Source organism: Theobroma umbraticum, unplaced genomic scaffold (genome assembly GCF_002168275.2).
Source record: "Theobroma umbraticum cultivar Fairchild unplaced genomic scaffold, ASM216827v3 scaffold_95.0, whole genome shotgun sequence".
NCBI classification, from domain to species: Eukaryota; Viridiplantae; Streptophyta; class Magnoliopsida; order Malvales; family Malvaceae; genus Theobroma; species Theobroma umbraticum.
In genome coordinates this window covers 9,574,471-9,601,272 of record NW_018397257.1, presented here as the reverse complement: position 1 = coordinate 9,601,272, position 26,802 = coordinate 9,574,471, and the positions used below count along the sequence as shown (strand labels likewise).

At 36.0% G+C, this 26,802-nt stretch overlaps 7 protein-coding genes across 11 annotated transcripts; 3 read left to right on the top strand and 4 right to left on the bottom strand.

The window, feature by feature from the left end:
- Nucleotides 1–293: 293 nt before the first annotated feature.
- On the top strand, nt 294–3,890 carry ATIPCS3 (Inositol phosphorylceramide synthase 3). Its single transcript, XM_021422163.1, has 11 exons — nt 294–682; nt 789–878; nt 1,301–1,387; nt 1,485–1,553; nt 1,994–2,074; nt 2,222–2,293; nt 2,455–2,515; nt 2,608–2,710; nt 2,903–2,998; nt 3,100–3,146; nt 3,486–3,890. Exons 1-11 carry the CDS (start codon nt 650–652, stop codon nt 3,614–3,616), a joined length of 870 nt encoding a protein of 289 aa, XP_021277838.1. The 5' UTR covers nt 294–649; the 3' UTR covers nt 3,617–3,890.
- Nucleotides 3,891–6,554: 2,664 nt separating this feature from the next.
- LOC110411827 (serine/threonine-protein kinase BSK5) lies at nt 6,555–10,309 on the top strand. The gene is made up of 10 exons (XM_021422158.2): nt 6,555–6,946; nt 7,069–7,277; nt 7,397–7,532; nt 7,736–7,869; nt 7,975–8,080; nt 8,276–8,361; nt 8,533–8,721; nt 9,092–9,256; nt 9,598–9,711; nt 9,845–10,309. The coding sequence occupies exons 1-10, from the start codon at nt 6,865–6,867 to the stop codon at nt 10,085–10,087; spliced, it is 1,464 nt and encodes a 487-aa protein (XP_021277833.1). The 5' UTR covers nt 6,555–6,864; the 3' UTR covers nt 10,088–10,309.
- A 390-nt stretch (nt 10,310–10,699) lies between these two features.
- TIM10 (Tim10/DDP family zinc finger protein) lies at nt 10,700–12,443 on the bottom strand. The gene is made up of 6 exons (XM_021422170.2): nt 12,307–12,443; nt 12,164–12,208; nt 11,803–11,855; nt 11,468–11,506; nt 11,273–11,342; nt 10,700–10,933 (listed from the first exon to the last, which is right to left on the bottom strand). The coding sequence occupies exons 2-6, from the start codon at nt 12,200–12,202 to the stop codon at nt 10,880–10,882; spliced, it is 255 nt and encodes an 84-aa protein (XP_021277845.1). The 5' UTR covers nt 12,203–12,208; nt 12,307–12,443; the 3' UTR covers nt 10,700–10,879.
- A 67-nt stretch (nt 12,444–12,510) lies between these two features.
- Nucleotides 12,511–13,943, top strand: RPC14 (RNApolymerase 14 kDa subunit). The gene is made up of 4 exons (XM_021422169.1): nt 12,511–12,639; nt 12,742–12,899; nt 13,025–13,101; nt 13,557–13,943. The coding sequence occupies exons 2-4, from the start codon at nt 12,799–12,801 to the stop codon at nt 13,721–13,723; spliced, it is 345 nt and encodes a 114-aa protein (XP_021277844.1). The 5' UTR covers nt 12,511–12,639; nt 12,742–12,798; the 3' UTR covers nt 13,724–13,943.
- A 267-nt stretch (nt 13,944–14,210) lies between these two features.
- Nucleotides 14,211–16,775, bottom strand: LOC110411833 (uncharacterized). The gene is made up of 3 exons (XM_021422165.1): nt 16,426–16,775; nt 16,040–16,082; nt 14,211–14,851 (listed from the first exon to the last, which is right to left on the bottom strand). Exons 1-3 carry the CDS (start codon nt 16,699–16,701, stop codon nt 14,700–14,702), a joined length of 471 nt encoding a protein of 156 aa, XP_021277840.1. The 5' UTR covers nt 16,702–16,775; the 3' UTR covers nt 14,211–14,699.
- Nucleotides 16,776–17,170: 395 nt separating this feature from the next.
- Nucleotides 17,171–19,413, bottom strand: TUB7 (tubulin beta-7 chain). The gene is made up of 3 exons (XM_021422162.2): nt 18,792–19,413; nt 18,405–18,674; nt 17,171–18,102 (listed from the first exon to the last, which is right to left on the bottom strand). Exons 1-3 carry the CDS (start codon nt 19,183–19,185, stop codon nt 17,432–17,434), a joined length of 1,335 nt encoding a protein of 444 aa, XP_021277837.1. The 5' UTR covers nt 19,186–19,413; the 3' UTR covers nt 17,171–17,431.
- A 481-nt stretch (nt 19,414–19,894) lies between these two features.
- LOC110411832 (uncharacterized) lies at nt 19,895–26,802 on the bottom strand. 5 transcript variants are annotated; one of them, XM_089782965.1, is made up of 5 exons: nt 26,368–26,802; nt 26,015–26,199; nt 25,627–25,914; nt 23,842–23,938; nt 19,895–20,353 (listed from the first exon to the last, which is right to left on the bottom strand). In XM_089782965.1, the coding sequence occupies exons 1-3, from the start codon at nt 26,800–26,802 to the stop codon at nt 25,833–25,835; spliced, it is 702 nt and encodes a 233-aa protein (XP_089639091.1). In that variant the 3' UTR covers nt 19,895–20,353; nt 23,842–23,938; nt 25,627–25,832. The 5 variants fall into 5 exon arrangements, with proteins under 5 accessions (XP_089639091.1, XP_089639092.1, XP_089639093.1 ...); XM_089782966.1 differs by having other exon boundaries at nt 19,895–23,938; nt 25,627–25,676; nt 25,745–25,914; XM_089782967.1 differs by having other exon boundaries at nt 19,895–23,938; nt 25,627–25,676; nt 25,769–25,914.

The following is a 26,802-nucleotide window of genomic DNA, read 5'->3' as shown; positions in this document are numbered from 1 at the left end:
TTGTTCTTTTCTCCAACTTCTATTCCAATTAATGTTAAAAAAAAAAAGGAAAAAAGAATTAATTGGGCCATTAAGCAGCCTATTTAATTGGGCTAACACAAACACGGCAGGGTGTATAGTTTGCCGATCCAACGGTCGATATTTCATCAGCTTAACATTACTGTAAATGCAACCATCAATCTGCAATTATGCCTTCAACTTAATTATCCTTTTTACTATTTTTAACTAAATCAGGACTTAAATTTCCATAAATAGACCATACTGTTTGCTTCCTTTTATAAGTATCCTTCCTTTACGAATCCGAAATCTTTATTGAATCTTTTTGAAAGAAAGAAAATATATTCTCTTAACTGCCTAATTACATCCAATCATTCCAAATTAGAAGTTGAAATTAGGTGAATTCATGGGTGGATTAGTTAGATAATTATCCCCATTAATCCTCATTTCTAGTATTCTTTTTGATTCTTTTTTTTTTTTTAAATTGAAAGGTAGTTCGGCAATTCGTATCTGTCGAATCCTGAAACAAAAGAAATCCCAAATTCAAATTATATTTTTTAGTTGAACGGTTTATGTGGATATTTAAATGTGCCCATGTTATTCATTTGTTCTTTAATTGGATGTCAAACTTTAACATTTAATTATCAACAAAATGGCACATTACGTTGATCGTGAGGCTCCTAAGGTTTTCTTTTCCTTTGAATTTTATTTGAAATGATCTTTGTTGTTTTCTTTTTCTTTTCGTTTCTGGGTTTGATTCGTTTTTTGATTTCTTTGTTTATAATGTGAAGCTATGGAGGAAGATTTGCACGGAGGCTTTGATAGAGATTTCACTTCTTGCCGAGAATTGGAAGCTTATTCTTGCTGGACTTGTTTTTCAGGTTTTCCTTTTTGACCCTGTTTCAACATTTATAAATTGTTGAATTTAAACACTTTTTTTAATCAGCATTGCTTACTTTAGGTCATTTACCTAAATGAGTTCTTTGTTTCCTAGTAAAAATTTGCTGCTTTATATTAGTTTGTGAATTATATTTTGATTGAAATGTGTTTGGATGATAAGAATTAAGGAAGAAAGTAATCTTATTTATATTGCTTATAATCTATTCCCTTGAATAGTAGGTTGTTTGGGTCTTTATAGTTAATTGCTTTTTCTTTGAAATTGTGTTCATCTTATCAAGAGATCATTAAGGTTATTAGCAGTTGTGTTGTACCTCTAGGTGATTGTAATTCTTTTTGGAGCTTTAAAGTTAAAACTGCTTGGAAAAAATTGAAAACTCATGGAGTTCTTATTTACTTATTTCAGTACATCCATGGATTGGCTGCTCATGGAGTACATTACCTACACCGGCCAGGCCCGACGCTTCAGGATACTGGATTCTTTCTTCTTCCAGTGGGTACCAACTTTTGGTTTTCATTTTTTGGTTCTATAACCTTTTACCAGAAACTGTAGCGGGGTCTACTAATATTTTGTTCTTTTCCTAATTTAGGAACTTGGTCAAAACAAATTTTATATCAGCGAGACTTTGTTCACCTTCATCTTTTGTTCCTTTCTTTTGGTAAGGTTGTTTAATTATTTTTTCAAATTTGTATGCCTGCATATGCATAATTAGTGACTCAATGGAGATTTTGCAAAGGTGTTAATTTATTCATTTTATTTTACTTAGGAAAATGTATACCATGTATTGTAATGCAAATGAACATAATGGCGTCAGTAATTGTTTATTAGCTATTTTACATAATACAATTTGTAAACTTTTAATTTGGTATGACACTATATTATGGTGCATCTAGAGGATTCTTCTTTCTCATACTCTTTTTCTTAGTTATATTATGGAACTAAACAAGTTACATTCGAGGCATCAGTTTATGGATTATTGCCTTTGACTTAACTTTTCTCATACTTTCTTAAGTTTATGAGCCTGATAGTTAGTACAATGAGGCTAATGTAAAAGTTTAGTTGTTGATTGGTTGTCTAATATTCATGTGTTTGTTGCAGTGGACTTTCCATCCTTTTGTTTTTCAGAACAAAAGAATATACACTGTTCTGATATGGTGTAGGATTTTTGCTTATTTAGTTGTAAGTCCATTCTGTGCTTTTTTTTTTTTTTTATGTTGTAAGGTGCTTACATCTGTTCTTTAGAATGAAAAGAACCGCTTTCTGATATTGCCCTGCTTTATTGGTCCTTGACTTCATTTATGTAGTATTTGTAATTTCTTCCCGTAGGCTTCCCAGAGTCTCCGCATTGTAACCTTCTATTCAACTCAGCTTCCTGGTCCAAGCTATCATTGTCATGAGGTAAACTTAATAAAACATATGCATGATCTTTTTGCTGTTTGATCTTATCTTAAAATCTTGATACTGATCATGTTATGAAAGGTTATTTGATCCTTGTTAGTATTAGTTACATTTTTATAACTAAAGAAATTTTTACAATCAGGTACAACTGTCTATTTCAGGGTTCGAAACTTGCCAGGTTACCCCCTCCAGAGAGTGTTCTTGAAGTCCTCCTAATCAACTGTTAGCTCTAGAGTTTTTGAACTTCTTGTGTTCTGTTTATCAGTTACAATGTCAACAGCCTGATGCTCATTTGATTTGCACTAAATTTGCAGTTCCCCATGGTGTTGTATATGGCTGTGGTGATTTGATTTTTTCATCGCACATGATTTTTACCTTAGTATTTGTCCGCACATATCAAAAATTTGGCACAAGAAGGTAATGGATCACTGTTAAACTGTTACTGCATACAATGCAATTTAATCTTAGGTGATGTTTTCTTTGTTTTTTGTTGTGAGTGCTAGTTTAAAAATCAGACAATTAGTGCTGTTTGCATAAAAGGAACATAGGAGGGTTTTATATTTGTTCTTTTTACAAATTTTCTGTTTGTTTGTTGGCTTCATTGTGCAGATGCATAAAACAGTTCGCTTGGCTACTAGCTGTCATTCAGAGCCTTCTGATTATAGCGTCTCGCAAACATTACACAGTTGACATTGTTGTTGCATGGTGAATAAGGGGAAACAAGGAAAAATTGTTGCTTTTAGTTTGAAATCTATAGGAACACTGCCATTTCATGAACTAACCTAGAGTAATTGATCTGTATGCAGGTATACTGTAAATTTGGTAGCATTCTTTCTGGACAGGAAATTGCCAGGTTAGCATTCAACATTGTTTCCTGATGTTAAGATTGGGGTAATTTATCGGATCATTTAATGATGCTATATGCAAAGTGAACTGTTAAATCAATTTGATAAAATCTGACATTTTATCTTGTTCATTGATTCTATGGCAGCACAATGCTTCCTGTGGCATGATAGAAATTCTCATTAGCAATTTTTTTTAAGTATTCTTGAGAGTGCTGTTAAGAAAAGTGCCTTTTCACTTGACATGGGTGTTAATGTTAAACACAATTTTTGCCCAATGGCTTCAAGAAATGTGCTCTCTTAGTCTATGAACTGTATATATATGATGACTTTGATATCCTTAATTACAGAACTACCTGACCGATCAAGCGGAGCCACAGCTCCACCTTTACTTCCATTGAGCACTAGAAATAAGGATGGCAAGAACAAGGAAGAACACCAGAAATTACTAAATGGGAATTCTTTGGCAACTCCAAGCTGAGTGTGAATTATCAGCATCCATGTTGGCAAGATGCTTTTATCAAGTGTTACAAAGTAGAATTCTGTGTACAGAAACAGGTTAAATGAATTACAAGATTCAAGTTTGGTAGAGTGATAAATGGTAAGTAGATGTCAGCACAAGCTGAAGATAGCTTGGTGCTGTTACATGATTCAAGCAATGCATTCTCATCTTATTTACAAATACTGATAATCCTTGATGTAAATATCCATTTAGAAATGAAATGGAATAACGTTTTTCTTTATTCCAGTATTCATCTGTTTCCTTGATAAAATCTATACATGTTTGTATATGTCTGCATGGATACTTATATACACCAGACTGTCACATCCAAAGATGAAAAAAGGGCTCCAATTTTCATCTGGAGAATTACTAAACCGATTGAGGAGCTGTGCAGTTTGAAAGCAAGAAAGCTGAAAGATTTGCAGGGGCCATGGTACTTTGATGGCCACATACATGGCTTCGAACTTTTTTGAGTACAGTGACAAGATTAGGGAGCATGTGATGGCTTTCTTTTTGGCAATAGGAGCTGGCATGAACCAATGATTCAATTGAATAATGCTTCTTGTCTGATGTCCCACCATTGCCATTGCCACCACCTTTTACTTTACAATGCTTTTTTTTTTGAACAATCTTTTTCTCTAAGTATATGAAATTGGAGACAGCACTTGTTACGTCACATGCTTTTCTTAGTTCCTTTCTCCATCAAAGGGTACTGTTTCCCTGCCCTCTTTTTACCCTAATCTTGGATACTGCCAGGACTTCTCCTTTGCTGCTTGCTCTGCCATTTTCAAAAGTATTTTCGAAAAGCAGAGATTATTGCAGCTGCATGCACTTTTCTTTCTCAACTGCTTAGTGCAAGTGCAACGAAAAAAGCCTGTGCTAGTCTGTTCGGAGCAACTTCAGAACATTTTGCTGTTGCTTTAGCCAGTAGCTAACAGGCAGCAGAGATTGGCCTAAAAGTCGAACCCCAAAAATAAAAAGAGTAGAAAACTAGAAACCACCAAACCCTAAACAAATTTTGCTGTGAGTTTATAATTTCCCTTGCAATTTAAATTGTTTCAGTGGAAATATGGATTTCAATTTGACACTAAATGAATCTTTAAACCAGAAGACAAAAATTCAAGATTCAAGCTTTGAAAGGTGAAAAATGGAGACTCGGGGTCCTTAGTCTAGGGGATAAGGAACCATGAAAAGGGGTTACCTCTTGTTACGTGATCAAGTCGATGGATCAATGCAAATTGCATTTTATATTTTTGGTCTGGTAAGAACCATAATTAAGACCTAAAAACCATATATTTACAGGACAACGTATGCTTTTTGTTCCTATCTTTTCTCCATTTCCAATTTGGATCTTAGGGGCTTCTGTTCATTACTGATGTTTGAACCTACCTCGTAAATAATGAATGAGAAAATATCTCCAATTAAAGCACATAAATGGGTAGGAGGAGGACATGTTATAGCATTCATTATATTCCAAAGTGGTCCCTGAACAAACATGGTTTTCTTTCTTCTAAAAAAAATTCAGGTTTTAAGATTTGTCCAGGTTAAAAAGGGACTGATCTTTGCTCCCATGCTTCCCTTCCCAACTCCAAGAACCTCCCTGTTGAGTACTGTTGGAAAGTTGCCAAGCAGATCCTGGAGAGGATCTTCTGTGTCCGTGCTGAAATTTTAGCAGAAAAACTAATATAAAAAATATGGGCTGTACCCACTGCCAAGCTACACTTGCTTTCCCATGTGGGCTTGTTTTCTTCCCTATAAATTTTCTTGTTCTTTGGGGTAGGAGACCACAGTGTTTTTTTTTGGGTTTTTCTCTGTCAAATTAGGCTGGAAAAAGTTGGTCAAGCTTCAAGAACAACAACCTGACTACTTTATGGTTGCATTGTTTTAAATTTTCTTCATCATTTGAAGCATGTCATGCTACCTAGAGTAGAGACCTCCATGATTCTTCTTCACCTCAATTTCATATCACCCTCTTTATTTTATATCAATCAGAACTTTCTTCTGTTGGAATCTTTCATGCCAGGATTGACATGGCAAAAGACTTCGATTAATCAATGCCATATAGTAGTACTATTTGTTATAAAAAAAAAGGGTTGTATTGTTTGCTTATTAAAAGACATTACTGGTGCAGAATTTAGGCAAACCTGAAAGGGAGGTTCCTTCACCTCATTTCACTCCACCCTTTTTTGGGTGCAATTTGATGTTTAATTCTATCTTAATATCATTATAAAGCACCAAAATTTCAGACCCCTTTTGTTGGGAAGGAGTCAAAGATATGTACTCATCTAATTGGCCCCAACCATGGCCAAAAACTCTCATTTCACTCTTGCTTCAAATCAAAGGCCCAATTTTGCATAAGGAAGTTCATAAATCAAATATTAGAAAATTAAAATCTAAAAAACACCCATCAATGATGAGGGGACCAAGAAACCATATCCCATGTTTAACATCAACATCATAAAAAGGGGAAAGGAATTTCCAGCTTTTAATCCAAACAATTATTCACACCAATTGTGACCCTAAAGTCATATCACCTTCTTCTCCCCTCCATCCCCACTTTTAAAAATGATTTAATTAATAGTACCTATAATTATCAAATCCCATGACTTATCAAAGGTCTTTCATTTTCCCTATTTCCCAATTCTAGGTTGGATTTTATGACAAAGACGTCACTTCCTTAAACACTAATCTCATCCCATTATTACAAAACCTCATCTTAATACATAAAACTGTTGTTTCCTCTTTGACTTTGACTCTCCCCTTATTACTTTGTTTCTCCCTGTTGTCCAATTTCATTGGATCGTGACACCCACGGGATGAAGTGAAGAGTGGGTTTAGTTTAAGTGGAAGAATTTTGACTTTCAAAAGAACGAGGAAAATATAAAAATATAAAGGGAAAAAATTAAAAAAACGGAAACGAGGGAATGATGAGGTGGTGAAAAGAAAATGTGAAGGAGAAGGAGGAGAAGGAGAAGGAGAAATCTTGGATCCAAAAAGTTAAAAAGCTTTTTTTATTTTAAAGTTTTCTCTTGCTTTCTCGCTTCCCAAACACTCCGCCTCCTCTTTTTAGTACTAGTGGTAGCATATTTTCTCTTGCTCTCTTTCACTCCTCAAATTCCGTCTCCAACAAAGCTCAAGGCAAAAGAAAAGTTAAAAAAAGGAACCTTTTTTCCTTCTTTCTCTTTTTTTTTTTGGGTGAGTTAAGTTGAAATTCGAGGTTTAAGCCAATGGGAGCTCGTTGCTCCAAACTATCACTCTGCTGGTGGCCGTCAAATCTCAAGTCAAACCTCAACGACTCCTCCGATCTCGGTTAGTTAGCTAAAGTTGTTTCCATCACTTTCTCGAGAAAGTGGTATACTCATTTTCTCTCTTTTTTTTTTGTTTAAAAAAAATTTAGAAATCTTAAATCTTTCTTTGGTTTGTTATATCAGAGAATGGGAAGGAAGCGTTACCTGGATTCTGCGAGTACAGCTTGGACCAATTAAAAGCTGCCACGCAGGGATTCTGTACGGATAACATTGTATCGGAGCATGGAGAGAAAGCTCCCAATGTAGTTTACCGAGGGAAGCTCGACGAGGATCGTTGTGTCGCCGTTAAACGCTTCAATAGATCGGCTTGGCCTGATCCTCGACAGTTCCTTGTATATATATATATATATATATATTTGTTTTTCCAATTTACTGCAATTTATTTTCATGTTTTTCTTTTGGTTGATTTGTAATTATTGACTTCTCTTTTTTTGTTGGTTGGTTATTCTAGGAGGAAGCAAGAGCCGTTGGACAGTTAAGAAGCGAGCGGTTAGCAAATTTGATTGGTTGTTGCTGTGAAGGGGATGACAGATTGTTAGTTGCTGAGTTTATGCCTAATGAGACTCTGTCTAAGCATCTTTTTCACTGTATTTTTCACTCAATCTTTTCAATTTTGTTTTTCCGCTCTTTTAATGTGACATAGTTTGATTTGTTTACACTCTGGGAAATAGGTAATTAGTTGAAGTAGTTATATAGAATCTTCATTTCTATTGTATATAGTAGAATTAATGTGCTGATAATGGATATCCTAATAATTTTAGTTGTTTGGTTTTGTGTTGAAATGGTACAGGGGAGAATCAGCATATGAAGTGGGCAATGAGGCTGAGAGTGGCGCTATATCTAGCTCAAGCGCTTGAATATTGCAGCAGTAGAGGGAGGGCGTTATACCATGATCTTAATGCTTATAGAATCTTGTTTGATCAGGTAATTTAATCCTTTACACCCTTATTTGAACCTAGTACCTCACTGAAAATGTTCATTTTAAAATATGTATTGATTTGTTTCTTACAGTGGGTTACTCCTTGACAGGACGGTAATCCCAGACTCTCTAGCTTTGGCCTCATGAAGAATAGTAGAGATGGAAAAAGTTATAGTACAAACTTGGCTTTTACCCCTCCAGAGTACCTAAGGACAGGTATCCAATGCTAACAGATAAAGTTTACAGAACTCTTGTACAGATTGCAAAAGGCTGTCTGTCTATATTATTTATGTATGAATATGTATATTTTGGCTAAGGGTATGTGAATTTAGCTTTGGGTATATTAGGTTCTTATGCAACTTCTGTTGCTGTCTCTTTAGCTGAGCTAATTTAGGCAACTTAACATGGCAGGAAGGGTTATACCTGAGAGTGTGGTTTACAGTTTTGGCACTCTATTGCTTGATCTTCTCAGTGGCAAGCATATACCACCAAGCCATGTAAGTTTTCTTTTCTTGCCTAAATCTTCATTAAGGTGGAAGACTTGTCTGGTATCTTGTCTCAAGAGCAACTTAAGAAATCATTCAAATTTTGGATATTTAAAGTGCATCTTACGATGTTTGTCTGAGATAATATAAATGCTTTAATGTTGGATTGTTATCATCATGCAGGCACTAGACCTAATACGTGGAAAAAACTTTCTGATGCTAATGGACTCATGTCTGGAGGGCCATTTTTCAAACGATGATGGAACTGAACTAGTGCGGTTAGCTTCACGCTGTTTGCAGTATGAACCTCGTGAGAGGCCAAACGTGAAGTCTCTTGTAACTGCCCTTACTCCACTTCAGAAAGAAACTGAGGTATTTCCATACTATCTTATCTTCTTTCTTTATCTCCAGTTTTTATTTTAGAAAGTCCATGCTTTAATATTAGTACCTACAAATAGAAACCAAAGTTTGCCCTGCAACTGCAAGTGATCTCTATTTGAATTTGCCAACAATAAAGTTGCTGTGGCAGATAAGACCCTCTGTAATTTTGTATGGCATCTACTTATTACTAGCTTGAAGCCTTATGATAGGGATAAAGGAGTGTAACTTCTCGTCAAAGTTCTGAGACATTGAGTGCTGAACTAAGTTTCATTATTCTGTTATTCATAAATATATAATTAGTATTCTACATTTTTTCCCTGAGAAAGTCTATATCTTCTATTTTACTTGAATTATTTAACAGGTTCCATCACATGTTTTGATGGGCATTCCTCATGGAACTGCATCCTCAAAGCAAACAATGTTATTAACGCCTCTGGGTGAAGCATGCTCACGAATGGATCTTACTGCAATACATGAAATATTGGAGAAGATTGGATACAAAGATGATGAGGGGATTGCAAATGAGGTCAGCAATCTAGACCTTTTATGTTGGTTCAAATCTGATTCATCAAGAAAAAAGAATCAAAAGAAGGCTTTAAGTTATGCTCTGTAGTAGAGCAAAAACTAGCTGATGGCCTCATTGGTGCAATTTCCAAATACTTATGAGTCAAAAAGACATGAACTCCATAAATATCATGTTTCTAATTGTCTTTATTGCTTACAGCTTCATCCTTCAAACCACCAGAAGAAAAGAACTTCTATGATACTTTCTTAGCATTATCAAAATCATCTGAGCAAACTTTTGATATGAATCCTCTCATAAAATTGCTTTATGCTAAGTGGTGTTGAACTTGTTCTGCCTTGTAGCTTTCTTTCCAAATGTGGACAGATCAGATACAGGAGACTCTGAATTCGAAAAAACGCGGAGATACTGCTTTCCGAGCAAAAGACTTTGGAACAGCTATTGAATGTTACACTCATGTAAGTGTTTTGTATACAATTTGGCGATTTGCAGAACCATTTGATAGCCAGCAATCCAAAAACTCGAGTACTACAGATTAAAGATTTAAACCTTTAATATCTTTAATGGTTTAATATTTTGCCTTGTGTGTAGTTCATTGATGGTGGGACGATGGTTTCACCAACTGTGTTTGCAAGACGCTGCTTGTGCTACTTGATGAATGACATGGCACAAGAAGCCCTTGGAGATGCTATGCAAGCCCAGGTAGTCTCTCCAGATTGGCCTACTGCATTCTATCTCCAAGCTGCTGCTCTGTTTAGCCTTGGGATGGACAATGATGCGCAGGAAACCCTCAAAGACGGTACAAACTTGGAAGCCAAAAAACATAGAAACTGAAAGTGTATAGGTCCTTTTTTTCCTTTCACTTAATTATCCCTTGTATCTTCCTTCCTGTCTTATTTCCCTCTTTGGCATTTATGTTTCCTCATCACCACAGAGTAATTGTAACGCTTATATCCTGGTTATGGTGTATGTTCTCTTTTATCTTCTCATTCTGGACACAATATTTTATGATGATAAGAAGAATGAACTTTCCATTTTTGAGTTTGACATCAAGCAGATCTTCCTACTGATTTGAGTAGTGATTAGTGCAATTTAATTTAGATTAATTTCATTGTCAAGGGAGTATTTTATGTTTTATTGTCATAGAGCCGAGGTAGTATTATGGATGGAGCTTGGGTTATAACAACTTGCCGATTGAGTGGGTTGATGAAGTTCCTAAACAGTAGAAAAATAGAAAAATTTTCATGGTGCGATATAAGTTTAAAAGTTAATTCTAAATCGATAAGGCTTTAATTCATGATAATTAACCTCAATTAATTTAAAGTTGATGAAAATAGATTAATTAAGTCTCCTTCCCAATCCTGACGAAACAAAGCAGTTCATATAGTAAAATTCTATAAGCATTGTGCATAAGTTATATGGAACTTCAGATTTAGAACCAAAATCTTTAAATTTAAAACCAAAACCTTTATTATATTGCAATGATTAAAAACTGCCCACAGAAAGTGTCGAAAAAAAATGTAATTTGGAAAGTCATTAAAAACGTATGTTGTATTACAATCTCCACCTTTCCCCAGACCATGCATTTCATGAAAAACATAACTTAGGATGGAGGATGCTAGTGTTTTACATTGGAGGCCGACCACCAGCACTGAGCATCTGGCCAATCATCCCATTCACCTGAAAAATAAGAAAGGTCGCATTCGTAAGAATCAAATCTCAGTCTTCAACTAAGAATGAAGGAATACATCTAAAGAAAAACTCATTGATAGGTATCCGAATCAAGAATAGTTTATTCCAAACAAAAAAGGCTTCATGATAGAACTTTTTGAAAAGCATATTAGGCCAACAATACAATACAGTATAGAGCTTGTTGCCTTGTAGCCTTAACACCATCCCTACATTTTGTATATAACTTAATTTAAAACCAGAGGAAGCAGTCATATAAAGCTAGTGTAAGACATGCTTCCAACTCTAATAAAACACATTTAAAAATATTTTAATTGAGCTTAAGCCTACCTGCCAATACTTTGAAACACAGCGATCAATGCAACTATTTTCACCCATGTTTAGCTCAGATTCCTTGTACCTAAAGCAGAAAGATATTAGCATTGAAACCATTTCCTTAGGAATAAAAAGTAATTATAATAACATGTGTAAATCTCTTAATAGGTTCATGGTAACCTAAAAAGGGGGTGTCCGGACTTCTCATACCTTTTGTCAACACATTTGTTGAAACATGTTTGTGCAAGCCTGGACAAAAATCATAAAAACAAGCTGAATTCAGGAACTTGAGTATTGGCAATATGAACTTACAAGAAGTGCAAAGTATCAATAATGAAGAACCATGCCAGGCCACATGGGTCCCGTTGCAAATTCTGAACTCTGAAATTTTCAGTTGTCGGCAGATAAATCGAGTTTACAGGAAGTTTAAGAAGCCAACATAATGTAGATGTGTTTCTGATAGCAATCTTTTCAACAAACATTCCTTGTTAACTTATAGATGTATCTACTAAACACATTCATTAAAGTTTGTCAAGTTCCCTTACCTGTTAAATAGTTCTACCCTATATTCCATCTCCGTTTCCGCCATGCCAAAGGCCTGCACAGTGTTCAAAACATGGACTTCAAATGACCCACATTGCAAGAGTTGGGGGGTGGGGGAAGAAGATAAACAAAATCAAAATCTTTTAACTAAACCCAAATACAAAATAATTTAAAACCATTTCCAATTAGTTCATAACAAAAACCTTAATCCATAGGGACTAAGAGACCCAAGATTATTTCAACACTCCAAACTCAACAACAAAAAATCCGAATTAATCAGTGGCAAAGATCAAGCCTTCTTGAACCCCAGAGAATTAATTGAACCAAAGCAATGTTCATAAACTAAGAAAAAGATGAAGAAACCTGCTCTTTGTCTATTCCAGCAGGGGTGTTGGCAGCCATTGGGCCCTGAGAAATAAACAAGATCCATCAGAAAAACTAACCAGAAATATCAGGGCAAAACAGTGAAATCAACATTAGAAGAAAGGGTTGTATAAAGCCCGTACTTTTCAATTTTCCTCCGATAGGAGAAAAGCTCTGATCTTGTTAGAGTCTAAGGATTAGCCGAAAACAAGAAAATGGAAGAAGAAACCTTGCACTAGGTTTGTTATATTCGAATTAGGGTTTAAGGGGTAAGTCTACGGTGTAGCTATGATGTACCGGAAATAAGTCTTTAACAACTTAAAATTAACACGCCGCGTAATACGAAAGTAATCAGCTAATTTAAGCCCGGGGCTAAATTTGTAATTTGGGAACGGCTGCTTTCCTCGGTTGTGTGTCTTCCTTTCAGCGGAAAAACCCGTGATACGCCGTAGGGTTTTTGCACGCAAAATACTCAGGTAAGCTATATTTTCTGCTTCTCCTTTTTTCCCATGATTATTGGGGTGAAAATTCTTGTCGTTTTGTTTGATTTTGTTATTGTTTTCCTTCTTCCTTTGCAGCTTTGGATAGATAAAATCGGGGTCATTTAGAGATTTTGAGGTGGGTTAAAAGAAATTATGGAACACGGGTCCTTCACTGATAATAGTGCTGCAACGTTTTCCTTAACGGAAGAGGATCATACTTTAGCTAATGCTGTTAGATTCACTTTGAATCAAGAGTCAGTTCGATCACCTCTGTTTTTTTTTTTTAAAACCTTTTCATAATTATCATCATTTGAGTTTAATGTTGGGTTTTCTTTTCTGAAGGATTTGGGTGATTATAATGTAAATTTTGATTTTGCAGCCCAAGGGTAACATTCTGTGGGTACAGTATTCCTCATCCTTCGAATGCTCGAGTTAATATTAGAGTTCAGACAACTGGTAACTCAATAGTAGCTCTCTTTTCATGATTAACTTTTATGGAAGTGTGGGTTTTTGCTACTGGTTTCTTCTTTTGTCATCAAGCATGTTGTTTTCCCAAGGCTTCTAGTTGAGTTATTTGATTCATTGTCTGCCTTATGATTTCTGGATATCAATATATTTATGGAGCCGTACTGTTGGGTTGGGTTCAGTTTGTAGTTCTTTGTAAACATCCAAGTCCTCAGCAGTTAGTTGGCTATCAACTGATTTTTGGAATACTATAATTCGTGGACATTGCCTTCAAGCCCCTCTAGAATTGTGGGTTTCCTTTCCTCAATTGACATCTTTTGTACATTGTTCTGTTTCTCTGATGACTGATCTTCCATGTAGTTGTGCATGTATGGAACTGTTCCTTTTGTTTTTTTTTTTTCTTTTTCCTGTTGTGAAATTTTTGTTTTTCAATGGGAATTTTGCAGGTGATCCGGCCAGAGAGGTACTGAAAGATGCATGTCAGGATCTGATGCTGATGTGCAGGCATGTAAGGAGCAGTTTTGACAAGGCTGTTGAAGATTTTAAGGCAAGCAATGCTGTGAAGGCCATGAAGATTGATTCCCAAGATAGTGATTTAGAAGAGAGCGAATGAGATTAATAGATCTCCATTATTGTCTTTGACATTTTTGTTCAAACTATTATGTGCTCAACATGTCCGCATCTTCATAGGAAGTAGAGCTTTTGCTATCATATTGAAGCTGTCCTTTCATTGTCTTGCTTAAGGATCAACTAGCTCTATCAGATTTGCAAACTAGAGTTGCCTGTCCATCATCAGATGAAGTATGCAATTGTAACAGCAGGTTTTGCCTTTCCAGTCTGTTCATAGGTGGCACTTAGAAGCATCTCCCCCTTAATCTAAAGCGTTCAAGATCATTAAGTGCTTTGTTAGGTGTGACTTTGTGGTTCAGTTAAGTTGCCTCTCAGAGTCTTGGTAATGAAATCAACCTCCCCTTGTCTTTGTAAAGCAAAAGATTGATAAATTGAGCTGTTCATATTCATTATAGCGAATTAAAACAACATAAAGCCTAATTTTTCCCTCGTAACATTTGTCATAAACGGCCAAGGTATATATGCAGCTCTTACAAGCAGAAACATCATTCACTGTACTTGCCCAATAATCACATTGCTCACATTCCATATGTACAGGTACTTCGAAGAAACAACTAAGCTAAGAGGAATCAAATGAAAACTGTCATTGGCTGTGCTAACTCATCCACTGGACAGTCCACGGTTTAGTTTGTCAATAGTCGTCAAAACCAAATGAAAGATATGCAGAAGCATCAGAGATACAACTAACCAAAATGCCACTCCAAACAAAAAAAATGTTTAAATGAAATTAACTCTTTCACAAAACTTTTAGTTCTGACTACAGATTTCCCATTTGAACCAGTAAAAATTGAGCAGTTCCAAAGCGCAAAGTTGATAGCATATGAAAGTTCACATGCATCTTGAAATGAATTTTGAACCACTACCATATCCGAAGATTAACTCTGCCTCTTGAGTGCAAAAGAATCAGCCAATGACAATACAATAGCAGGTTACTAGCATCCAGAATTTGAGGCAATGCATCAAGCTACTTGGGCTTCAGGCTTTGGGGCATTTTCTGTTGGTTTTATCAAGTTTGGAGTCATTTTTCCTGGTTTTGACAAATGTGGAAGGTATCTCCAACAGCGCTTGTGAACTCCACTTATTTTCTTGGGAGCATCTGCAGCTGGCAAGCCTGCATTAGGCATCATTAACATCAACTCAACCATTGCATAAACAGGTAATTGCAAGGAGAAATCTAATCAGATGGTGAAAAGGAGTTTAGCAGTTTTTATTGCTTCCCAACCTTAACTGAATGGAGAAATAACATCTACTCTTCCAGAGTTATCACCACAATAGGTAAATCAATTCAGGAATTACCAGGTTCTTCCACCATGGGTCTAGGAGATGGCATATGATCTATCAGAATCAAATGTACCCTATGCAGTAGTTAAGCCCATTCAATCTCCTTATGCACATTTCCAAAAATAATATTGGTATGCATTTTTAACCCTAAACAAGAAGCAAGCTATCAGAGCACTTGGACCTTTGATACTAACAGAGAGACTTAAGCAAAGTTCTATTCAGGCCATATAATTTGCAAAAGACTAAGACATCTAGTCTTTGCTGGACTGTTTCCAAGACAAACTATAATATCCTGTTGCTGTTTCTGGACCACCATCCCTTCTTCCAATTCCCAGCCTGGTGAGATCTGGTGAAATTTCCACCCTCTACATTGACATTAAGATTGCCTCACAATAACAACCATTAGGTCTAAACCAAAAGGGAACCATATAATTGACTTCTTCTGATCTTAGCCAATATTTGACACAAAGTTTAAGTTTCAATAACCTCTTGTTTTTTTACCTTATTAGTGCCTTTCTAGTACACAAATGCACCTTTGTTTCCGAAAACCTATAAAATATCCCTCTGAAGTCATTCTTTATGTGTTTAACTTAATTTAGCTCACTTCTCTGCCTCTCTCTTGCCCTAGCAAATCCGTGTGCACTATGCATTTTTGATTCTATTATTGGCTGCTCACAACTCACAGCAAAAATCAGCATTTCCCACCAGGGATCAGGAGTATCAAATGAAATAAATTTTATCAAACACCAACAACAAATAGCAAAATAAAGCAAATCAGAAGCTCATAACCAACTTTATTCAAGGATACATTGGGCACAAGACCAGACAACAAAATACCAACAATCGTCTCACCAAAATGACAAACATCACCAACATTAATAGACAACAATGAGCAGAACATACAAAACGCTCTAACCCTGAAACTGGAACAAATATCAAACTCCAACTCCATTATGAAAAATAGGAAATTATACCCTCCCCTGTCAATTGTAATAATTAAGGCGAATTAGCTACTGACCGTCTTTGTGAGCAACTCCCCATGCCTTGCCATGCCTTCCATCCTGTAAAGAAATTCAAACCTTATAAATCCTAAAACCCTAAAATCTAAGAACAGAACGAACAACAACAAAAATGGCATAATTAACTAAATCCCCAAATTTTTTATCAATAAATTTACAAAAAAAATCAAAGATTAAAAATCAACACATTTTGCTCATAAGACCGAATACAGCCATTCAACTCCATCAACTCTTCACATTTCTAAGTAAACACAAAAAACCCATAATTTCAAAAACATTTTTTCGATATAAATGAATCCAAAAGAAAAACATTAAGAACCCAACCCGTAAAGTTCCTTCTTTTATTATTATTATTTTGAGAGAGAGAGAGGGAGAAGAAGAGGACCTTGTAAAGATTGATCTTAGTGATCTGATAAGAAACATCAGTCCAATGAGTTTTGGCCATGTGGTAACCAAGTCCCCAGTTGGGTAAGATCTGAGCTACCTCAAACAGGTTCTTCTTCTTTTTCCGCTTGGGTTTTTTGGAAGCTGAAGAGGAGGAGGAGGCGCCAGGGTTTTGAGTAGAACTGGCAGTGGAGAGGTTTCTCAAGAAGTTGGACACGAGTCTCGATAGCCCAATGTTTTGATTCGCAGCAGCTCTGTTTGCGAGTGTCGTTGCCATGCTTGGTTTTGCTTTTGTTTCTCTACTCTGAAATAATACGATAACTGCGGTGGGAAACGGGATCAAGAAAGAAGCAAGGGCCAAGGAGTGTTCTACTGTTCTTTACGAGTATTAAAAAATTAAAATGATGAACGGATGAGAGTGGATTAAAACGGTGCCGTTTTAGGGTTGATGTTACATTTTATTTTTTAAATTTTGCAAAAAATTAGCTAACAAATACTAAAAACCTGTTTGATCTTATTTTTTTCTAACTTAAAAGTTATTATGAAACTTTTATAAAAAAAGAAAACCAAGAGGAAATAAATATAGATAGCACCATCTGCTTTCACAATGCTGATTTGTTGAGAGAAGTGTGGTTGGAATGAATGCCTTTGTCTTCGCAGTGATGCAATCATGAAAGACGAGATTTTTCTAATTCGAAGAACAATGAAGGTGGGTGCAACTGTGACATCAATTCAACAAAGAACAATTGCAACAAGAAAGTTTATTTAGAAACTTAAGAAGAAGGGGTACATAGTTTTTCTTCTGCATGCTTCGCTGAAAGAGCACAGCAAGCAAGTATTTGAATAACTCAAGAAATGCTACTACAAAGTTTTCAACGAAATTAAAACTTCATCAGTGCAGAAACAGTTACACAGCATAACGACTCAATTCTTTCACATTCCAAACGAACCAGCAACTGGAAGTTGAGGTTTTGAGTAAGCCAAAATGGCGACAGATAAATAAGATTTTACTCCTCATATTCGGGTTCCTCATCCTCAAACTCTTCCTCATCAGCTGTTGCATCTTGGTACTGCTGATACTCGGAGACCAGATCATTCATGTTGCTCTCTGCCTCAGTGAACTCCATCTCATCCATACCTTCCCCTGTGTACCAATGCAAGAAGGCCTTCCTCCTAAACATAGCTGTGAACTGCTCGCTCACTCGCCTAAACATCTCCTGAATGGATGTTGAATTGCCAATGAATGTTGATGCCATCTTGAGGCCAGTGGGTGGGATGTCACAAACTGTTGACTTCACATTGTTGGGGATCCACTCAACAAAGTAGGAGGAATTCTTGTTCTGAACATTCAACATCTGCTCATCCACTTCCTTGGTGCTCATTTTACCACGGAACATTGCTGATGCAGTCAAGTAACGGCCATGTCGTGGATCAGCTGCACACATCATGTTCTTTGCATCCCACATTTGTTGAGTGAGCTCGGGAACTGTTAGAGCTCGGTACTGTTGGGATCCTCTCGAGGTGAGAGGAGCAAAACCCACCATGAAAAAGTGAAGGCGAGGAAATGGGATGAGATTCACTGCAAGTTTCCTAAGATCAGAGTTCAGCTGACCAGGGAATCGTAAGCAGCATGTAACTCCAGACATCGTTGCAGAGATCAAGTGATTCAGATCACCAACTGTTCAACCAAAAAATAATTAGATCAACTGACAGTCCACAATTTATTTTAGGCCTTTTCTGAAGATAACAGTCATGATTACATTTTGATATAACATGACAGTCCACAATTTTATCTCTAAATTACACAACCACAAGGGCTTCTTTCCATACAAACTAAAATGGTATCACTTCCCCCTTCATTTCAAAGGTGCTGAAATGATAGTTACATCATAAGTACTAGTACATCGACTTTAATCAACAATGCAATGCAAAACAATGGATCCATTGATAGTATAAACAACAAATCAGGGGAAAACTTACAGCTGGGAGTAGTGAGCTTAAGTGTCCGGAAACAAATGTCATACAAGGCTTCATTGTCAAGAACCATACACTCATCAGCATTTTCAACCAACTGGTGAACAGACAAAGTAGCATTGTAAGGCTCCACGACTGTATCAGAGACCTTAGGAGATGGGAAAACGGAGAAAGTCAACATCATCCTATCTGGGTATTCCTCCCTTATCTTCGATATCAGAAGTGTTCCCATTCCAGATCCAGTTCCTCCTCCCAAAGAATGACAAACCTGAAACCCTAGAAAAACAAAGGAAAAAAAAAAAAGAGTCAATGAATAGTACACTAATTATTACACAAACAGAACTTAAAACAACGTTGCTCAGATCCGTTTGTGAAGTTACTCAGCAAACTTACCTTGAAGACAATCGCAATTTTCGGCCTCTTTTCTGACAACGTCAAGGACAGAATCGATCAACTCAGCACCTTCAGTGTAATGACCTTTAGCCCAGTTGTTACCAGCACCGGACTGACCAAAGACGAAGTTGTCCGGTCTGAAAATCTGGCCAACAGGACCAGATCTGATGCTGTCCATGGTCCCAGGTTCAAGGTCCATGAGAACGGCACGAGGGACGAACCTGCCACAACTGGCTTCATTGTAGTAGACATTGATCCTCTCAAGTTGTAGATCCAAGTCTCCCTGGTAACGTCCGGTTGGATCTATGCCGTGCTCGGCACACACAACTTCCCAGAACTTGGCTCCGATTTGGTTGCCGCATTGCCCTCCTTGAATATGAAGGATTTCACGCATTTTTGCCTTTTTTTTTTCTTTTTTGGTTTTGGAGAAGAGGGAAAATAGGAAGGAAAATTCAAGAAAATTGAGAGAGGGAAAAAACAGATCTAGGAAGTGAAAGTGGGGACTGGGGAGGCTTATTAGGGAAGATTTTATATTCAAAGCGAGAACCAACGTTTATTTTAAATTATTTTTTTTATTAACACTAGTAATTTTTTGAATTAATGGTTTTCGGTTTACGAGACGAGACTGCCACAGGTTTTCCAACGGGTGGAGGGAAAATGGCAACGGCTAAAAACTGAGTTATGAAAAAAACAATTTCAAAATTCAAAATTGCTAAGAGACAGCTGGACTCCATTGTCTACCTTGCTGAAAAGTCCGTGGCAGGCGCCGTCTAGGGTTAAAAAACAGCTGGCACTTGCACGTTACCCTAACATCAAGTAGTTTTCTTTTTCTTTTTGAATTTTTGCTCCTACAAATACACTATTTAGTAATAATAAAAGTATGCAGATTGCAGACAAATTTCGAATCTGATTGAAATACAGAAACCAAATGAAGTTGAAAATAATCTTATGGACAATAATTTCCATTGGGGGAAAATGAAAATAGGCTGTAATTATGGGATTAATAAGTAATAAAATTTATGACAACATTGTATATTCCAATTTCATATTTAGTTGAATATTATTAACTCAAGTAAAAACTATATGCATTAGAGCAAAAATAATTGAAGAATGAAGAAGGGGATAAAGTGAAATTCATTTAATTCCAATCATTTGTAAAATATAGCACTATAATTTTCCTTCCAGATTTCAACATAGAAAAAGCCAAACGCGACCTAAGTGAGAAAAGCTACACAGATGTCATTCATCTATTTAATGGCACACTATCTATCTTCCCTTCACAAGGATTTGATGGCTTCATTTTTCCCTCACCGAATTTCAAGAAATCCGAGATATCACAACTTCTTCCAGGGAAACTCGTCGCTGAAGAATCAGGTCGTCCTTAATTCTCTATACACAGGCAAAGACCCGAGCAGGTCCTTAATTCTCTGACCCACAGCCACATCTTCGAAAAGCCATGTCATTAGCCAGCCCTCGGAAGAACACACGTTGATTGCATGTAACAGGTCTTCCTCAAATGCAGAATTGCTTTGCTTTTTGAAAAAACGCACGTCAAAACACTACTGCCCAAATTGTAAATTTTAGCTAAATTATCGGATCAAATACCATCATTATAGGGAAATCTTTCACTGCAGCAAGATAACTCATTAGGCGACGGAAGCCCAGCAATATGTAGTGGCTCCACTATTTTACAATTTTAACCTCCAGTGAAATTACCAAGCATAAAATAACTATGAAAGAAGGTTCTATTCTGATTTGAACAGAGAAAATTATCCTTTATTTTCAGGTGATCCTTAAATTTTCTTTTTATTTCTTTCCAATCACTAAAAGTTGAGTTGGTTTTCCAACTCAATAAAGACCAAAGTCACTACCGCTTAACATGTTAGTATGTATAAATACCATAAATGTAAAACATGTGATAAACTGGCAAAACCGGCATCTATGCAAAAGCAAAGCATCATGCCTGTGTAATAGCAATAATGGATATGTTATATATGTCATGAAAAATGAAAATCAAAGGGAAAATATCATTCTAATTGCTACACATCTAATATAAGGTGGATGGATTGATACCATTAACAAGGCAAAAACAAAAATACAATCATGGCATGCCAGGAAATACAAAATATGCCGCACTGTGGATAACTCTTTCAATGCGCAAATAACAGAATCTATTTGGAGAAATAAAGGGAACAAGTAAATTCAACTTCTACGTAAGCCATCAGTCTTAGTAAATAGTAAACAAATCAAAGTATTTATATTGAAAAAGATGATGGGAAAAGAGTTGAAGACATACAAACTTTCTACACCATCGGTTTTCAACCTCATGATCTATTTGCAATCCCAAATTTTGACAAAGCATTTCTTCTCCTTTATCAAGGGTTGCGTCCATTCATATTCTCCATAATTTATTCTCTTTTTTTCTTATAGCTCCCCAATGATTCTCTCTTACCCTGGCCAAGCATTTCCTTTAACATATATGTTCACCGATTTGACATTAATTTACACATACACCACATGGGAAAGAGTTTATTCGAGTTTTGTTTTGCAGAGTCATTTTTAGTAATTTAATATTTAGCTAGGATGGGCCTTGTTTATATGGCCGATTGGATTTTATACAGTCTAGTAACTCTATTCAGACTTCTGATGTGGTTCTAATTTATAACTGGGTTTTATCTCTAATCTAAAAATATTGAGAATTCCTGGTCCAATTATGATAAAACACTGTCTGCCTATTGATATTTTTTTGTATTTTCAGACTAGTAAAATTGATTTTAATGGATATTTTACTGAAGGGATGTTGAAGAACTTATCATTGTTGATTCACCTCTCTTGCTTCTTGCTATCCTTCTCAAGGTTCTGTTGCTACATTGTTCACAAACCAACGGCACCGATCATGATGCTCTACTCTTGCCAAATGCAACCATGCACCACTCTTTCTTATAGTATTGAAACCCTAAATTAAATAGATTTTCAATCAATTCCCACCAATTTGACCCTAGATTTGTATCATTATATCTAGGTTCGCTGTTTCCATGAATTTCAAGCAACTAGAATCATCAATTTGAGTCAATATTTCGATCTTGAACTCCAATCAAATCAACTATTGACCCAAAAAGGCTCTCCATATAACCATGAAAAATCCTTCATAACCCTAAGCCCCAAATCAGTTCTACAATGCCCACCAATTAAGTGTGTGCACCCCACTCCTTGAGTGTATAAAGAAAAAAAAAAAAACAGCAGCCATTGCCCATGCTTAACTTGTACCACATTGGTAAATTACGCCTACACAAAGACGGCAATTTGTCTAGCATACTAGACTACCTAATGGCTTCCCAATTTGAGCTTTACACTCTACTCACTTCAAGAAAAAGTAATATTGATATAATAACGGACAGATGAGAGACTTAACATCTTAAATTTGAAGAGGAGAACTAACAAGCAAAAGGAGAAACTATCATTCGGGTTGCAGATTCAACCACACAATGATCAAGAATAAAATCACAAACCTGGTCAGAAACACAATGAAAGATGCAGGATTTGCAGTTCAGAATTGCCATCCAACATTGAAAAAGGGGCTGCCCAGCTTCAAAGAAGTAAAAATTTTGCACATATGGCAGTCTTAGGAAGCATTAAGTATTTCCCAAGGTATTCATGATGCAAATTCACCAAAGTAAAAATCAGAGGAAACAAAACCAATTGCTTAATTGTACCCCTGCCAATCATCATCTATGTAACACTTCTTTGATCATACAACTAGTATTATGAGTATTAAAGCACAAAAGATTCAAATTAGAAATTTCACCTTGGACTCATTTAGGCAGTCAAAAAACATCCTACAATATGATTAACTGACTGTTTAAACAGACCCAAAACTAAAAAGTATATTCTTGAATCATAGCAATTTGAGCTTACATAAACTTGAAAGTTGATGCCCATAAAATATCGCCTTAGGAAAATAATTCAGCAATGGTCATCTTCTACTTAATAGTTTATTTGTATGTCTCAGATTTATGTTATTGTTAATTACTTTCCACTTAATACTTTATCATGTCTAATTTCATGAAGATAACAAATGAATGGTAGTCATTTAAAATGTTGGAAGATAAATTTATTGTTAGCCCAATTGTGATTGACTATTTACTGAGTATGTCAGATATGATTGAGCAACTGAACATAGAAACTAAAGATTTTGCACACATGAAATATAGTCAATAACGGTCAATGACGATATAACATTAACGCCTCTAGAATCATACAGCAAATATAGCTGCATGAGTCTTAAATCAAAACAGACTTATCCGCACACACACACTCTATCAGGACAGAAAGGAAGGTGAACCACCAATATTGGCAAATGTAACGCATAATTTATCAGATCCTAAAATTGAAACACTAAAGAACCTAGAAATAAAGGTTAAAATAACATGACTAACACATTCCCTTTCTAAGGAAATGTCATTTAGGTTCAACATCATCTAGTATGGAAAGATGGATCCTCGCAAAACATACCATCCCAAACAGGAGTCATGTTAAGCAGGCCTTTTCTTGTCTGTCCTAGCATAGACCAAGCCCCAGGACAACCCTTGGCCAAAACAAGTATATCCTAACATGCAAGTCTACATGGACTCTTGGCTTAACCTTTAAATCCCTCTCCCAAAGGCACAAAGCACTGTTAAACTAAAATGAAAGGGTACTCAATGACCTCACTCAATCCAACAAAAGGACGTATTTCCAAAACTGTCAATTGATACACTTACTAAAAAATAAAAATAACTATACACTTTATGAAATAACTTACACTCTAACTAAAATTTTATCAGCCTCTAAATTCTAAAATTACAGACTACCACAAATTTCCCACAACTGAATGCTGGACATAAAAAATGTAAAAGATTAATGTAAAAGAAACTCTAAAAAGCAAAACCAGTATGACAATAAAGCAACATATATAATACCCAGCAGTTAACCAATTTGAAAGGGAAAAAAAAGGAATATTACAAAGAAAAGTTTACCGCTGACAAAATCTGTACGCTGAACACAATCTTACCACATCTAAAAAAGATTGGTGACAAAACCTTCCCACTGAACTTTCAGCCATTATGTTGTCTGCTTCGCCGAAAAAAGAGAGGTCGAATTGAAAAAATCTATTATAGAAAAAAAAAAGAAATTCCACCAGTATAAAAATCAACTCTATCAAGTTTAAAAGAATTGTGACAGTATTAAGCATTGGACCTAAAAATATTAAAAGATAACTAAAGGAAATTATTTTACTATTACAACTAACAGAACAAAGCACCTAAACAGCAATAACTTGGATAAAGTTTTCTTCGAATTTCAGCTAGAAGAGACATAAATTCTTTATGGCAAGGATATTGAACCTATGATAGTATCATATATTCAGAGGTTGGAAACAAGCCACTAAATGATGGAGACAATTTCACCCCTTGCTAGTTATGTGCTGTTCAATAGTCTTAACCAGGGCCTTATTCATAACACCAAGAACAATGCTTAATCCCATTAAGCAAGATCTACCTCTCATAGCCTAACAAAATCTTCAACAGTTCACACTCTTTAAGCGGTACCATAAAAATGCTACTGAGAATAAAAGCCAACAATCTTTGGCTTACACTTCTAATTTTCTGTTTTTGGACTTCAATTGAATGACCATGCAGGTCCTTTTGATGTCCATGCCACAACATATCTTTCCACTAGTTAAATTTCGAGCATACATAGACCCTCCGATTGAATTTATATCCTAAACTTGCCAAGAAGATCAAATGCTTTCATCCCACAGGTTTAGCAATCTATAGCAAAACACATTTTCCTAGCAAAATAATACACCTCATCAACGAATCCTAGCTACAAATGTTCAAGGAACTATTAATATCCATAATCATTAAAATGTTGCATTATTAATATTTTTTTGGAAAAAAAATCTTGTTGATTAACTGTAACCAGGTGAAAATGTCTACATATGAACATAAACAGGTGCCCCTTTTATATATTAATGGGATTTATGCAGAAGTCATCAACCATTTGATAGCAAAAATTAATACTGAGCACTAATATTTAGATAAGACCACAATACTTGGAAGTTTACACATTCTAAAAATAAGCATGTTTCCAAAAACTAATTTTCGGATTAACTTTATATAACTTAGAAATTAATTATAGAAAGCATATGAAGCCACAATTAGACTAAATGTTTACTGCAATATAAGAACAAATTTCCATATAAACTTCACCACATTATGTACACTTGTTCTGTAATCTACAGCTGACTCATAATTCTTTTGTAAATATTTTGAAATTGATGTACAATTTATATTTTCTTCCCTAGAATATACAAGAGGCAAGAAAAGTAGATAGAGCAAAAGCATCTGGGCAACAAAAAGATGGCTGGATGAATGCCAATGAATAATCAACAACCTTTTGTTATAGATGAAAATAAAATTGGCAATTGCATGCTGAATTCAACAATAGTTCAGGAAGGAAAACAGTTTGTTCAGTTAAATCCCACAGTGTCACGAAAGGACTCTAATCCTAAAATAAATTAGGAAAGGTTGAGCCAATAGTTGATTGAAGAAAGCAAGAGCAAAAGCTTATATACTGGATATATGTATGGTTCAACCTAAAATATCTAGGGATAAGTAAACCAAGTATTGATACAACCATCTCAAGAAGCAAAGTAAGCAACAGTTCATAACAGCTTGATATAGTAAAAAAAAAAAATTAACCATTTTAACCAGATAATGCTGAAGTTGACACAAAATACTGAAGTTCTAAAAGGAAAATATATCATATCAAAAAAGAAAAAACCAATAAACTTAACTGCCACTGAACTTCAGTTCCAAAAACCATCTCCATTTACATGGCAGCAACCTGAAACGACAGGACCAGCATAAACCACCCAGAAGTGAAAAAGAGGCATCAAAGGGTGAGTGACCTACATCACTAAGTGCCAAATACCACACCAACAAATTCAATCCCAAGTGAGCAAGGGAACAACCACAATCTATGGACAGCAAACATCAAGACTCAATGCTTATTCACACGGCCTTCAAATTTTACATTCTTTGACTTGCTTGTATCATTGCGTATGGAGTGATCACTGGAGGTTCTACAAAACAAAGCAACACAAAGAATAAAATGACGTGTCTTAACCATAAACAAATTAACATTTGGATACCACCATGCACAATATGGCCAGATGAACTTACAGTTTTTGTTTCTTTGCATTTTGTTTGATGGTCACAACCAAATCCATAGCCATCTTCTGGTGCTCCCTTGTTTGTGAGTGCAGGTCCAAGCCTTCAACTGTTTCACAGTCTAGTTTACAAATGCGGCACCAACCCATGCTCATTGGTTTTCTCTTTCTCAAATTATCAAATGAAGCCATACCACCCTGAAAACACCAGAGTCAATAATAGGGCAGAAGAAGCAGAAACACAAAGAACTCAATGATACACTTTCTCCGCATGCGTAGATGATATTAACACAGAAACAAGATGAATGGAGCAGTATTTTTGCACAAACATAATCAATAAAAATTAGAAGAAAACCAACACTTAACTGTATAGATTCCACCATCATTAGGGAATTCTTGAAGTGAAAAGCTGCTTCTAAACCCTGGCTCACCAAGTCGTGGATGACGGAAGTTTCCAGGCCCACCAAATTCTCCTATTCGTTCATGGCTAGAAAAATCACCAAAGCCGATGGGTTCTCCCAACCGCAAATGACCAGGCATGTTAGGATGACCCACATGTTCACCCCTTCTAAAGTACGCTGGCCGAGTATCTTGATTAATCATATCACGACTCCTCAAATGCTCCTCCATACAATCAGAACTCTCAAATCCACCCCTATGTAAGTGGCCAGGCAAGCCTGGAAACCTATCATTGAATCGGCGTTCCCTGCCATCTATCTCATCACCAGGATGCCCTCCAAATCCATGTGGGGATATGCCTGGATATTCTCTGCCTGGACTTCTAGAAACAAAACCATCCAT

What these genes read in the sequence shown, in the direction of transcription:
- ATIPCS3 (XM_021422163.1), top strand. Translation starts at nt 650, where the DNA reads ATGGCACATTACGTTGATCGTGAGGCTCCTAAG. An exon ending in TTGATCGTGAGGCTCCTAAG is followed by an intron (nt 683 to 788) that starts GTTTTCTTTTCC and finishes TATAATGTGAAG; the next exon opens with CTATGGAGGAAGATTTGCAC. An exon ending in TGAAGTCCTCCTAATCAACT is followed by an intron (nt 2,516 to 2,607) that starts GTTAGCTCTAGA and finishes CTAAATTTGCAG; the next exon opens with TTCCCCATGGTGTTGTATAT.
- LOC110411827 (XM_021422158.2), top strand. Translation starts at nt 6,865, where the DNA reads ATGGGAGCTCGTTGCTCCAAACTATCACTCTGCTGGTGGCCGTCAAAT. An exon ending in CAACGACTCCTCCGATCTCG is followed by an intron (nt 6,947 to 7,068) that starts GTTAGTTAGCTA and finishes TTGTTATATCAG; the next exon opens with AGAATGGGAAGGAAGCGTTA. An exon ending in CTATTGAATGTTACACTCAT is followed by an intron (nt 9,712 to 9,844) that starts GTAAGTGTTTTG and finishes CCTTGTGTGTAG; the next exon opens with TTCATTGATGGTGGGACGAT.
- TIM10 (XM_021422170.2), bottom strand. Translation starts at nt 12,202, where the DNA reads ATGGCTGCCAACACCCCTGCTGGAATAGACAAAGAGCAG. An exon ending in CTGGAATAGACAAAGAGCAG is followed by an intron (nt 11,856 to 12,163) that starts GTTTCTTCATCT and finishes AACACTGTGCAG; the next exon opens with GCCTTTGGCATGGCGGAAAC. An exon ending in AACAAATGTGTTGACAAAAG is followed by an intron (nt 11,343 to 11,467) that starts GTATGAGAAGTC and finishes TTTCTGCTTTAG; the next exon opens with GTACAAGGAATCTGAGCTAA.
- RPC14 (XM_021422169.1), top strand. Translation starts at nt 12,799, where the DNA reads ATGGAACACGGGTCCTTCACTGATAATAGTGCTGCAACGTTTTCCTTA. An exon ending in AGATTCACTTTGAATCAAGA is followed by an intron (nt 12,900 to 13,024) that starts GTCAGTTCGATC and finishes TTGATTTTGCAG; the next exon opens with CCCAAGGGTAACATTCTGTG. An exon ending in TATTAGAGTTCAGACAACTG is followed by an intron (nt 13,102 to 13,556) that starts GTAACTCAATAG and finishes GGAATTTTGCAG; the next exon opens with GTGATCCGGCCAGAGAGGTA.
- LOC110411833 (XM_021422165.1), bottom strand. Translation starts at nt 16,701, where the DNA reads ATGGCAACGACACTCGCAAACAGAGCTGCTGCGAATCAAAACATTGGG. An exon ending in CTAAGATCAATCTTTACAAG is followed by an intron (nt 16,083 to 16,425) that starts GTCCTCTTCTTC and finishes ATTTCTTTACAG; the next exon opens with GATGGAAGGCATGGCAAGGC. An exon ending in GGGAGTTGCTCACAAAGACG is followed by an intron (nt 14,852 to 16,039) that starts GTCAGTAGCTAA and finishes TGCCTAATGCAG; the next exon opens with GCTTGCCAGCTGCAGATGCT.
- TUB7 (XM_021422162.2), bottom strand. Translation starts at nt 19,185, where the DNA reads ATGCGTGAAATCCTTCATATTCAAGGAGGGCAATGCGGCAACCAAATC. An exon ending in AAATTGCGATTGTCTTCAAG is followed by an intron (nt 18,675 to 18,791) that starts GTAAGTTTGCTG and finishes TTGTTTTTCTAG; the next exon opens with GGTTTCAGGTTTGTCATTCT. An exon ending in TAAGCTCACTACTCCCAGCT is followed by an intron (nt 18,103 to 18,404) that starts GTAAGTTTTCCC and finishes TTGGTTGAACAG; the next exon opens with TTGGTGATCTGAATCACTTG.
- LOC110411832 (XM_021422164.1), bottom strand. Translation starts at nt 26,802, where the DNA reads ATGGATGGTTTTGTTTCTAGAAGTCCAGGCAGAGAATATCCAGGCATA. An exon ending in ATGATGGTGGAATCTATACA is followed by an intron (nt 26,200 to 26,367) that starts GTTAAGTGTTGG and finishes TGGTGTTTTCAG; the next exon opens with GGTGGTATGGCTTCATTTGA. An exon ending in AATGCAAAGAAACAAAAACT is followed by an intron (nt 25,915 to 26,014) that starts GTAAGTTCATCT and finishes TTTGTTTTGTAG; the next exon opens with AACCTCCAGTGATCACTCCA.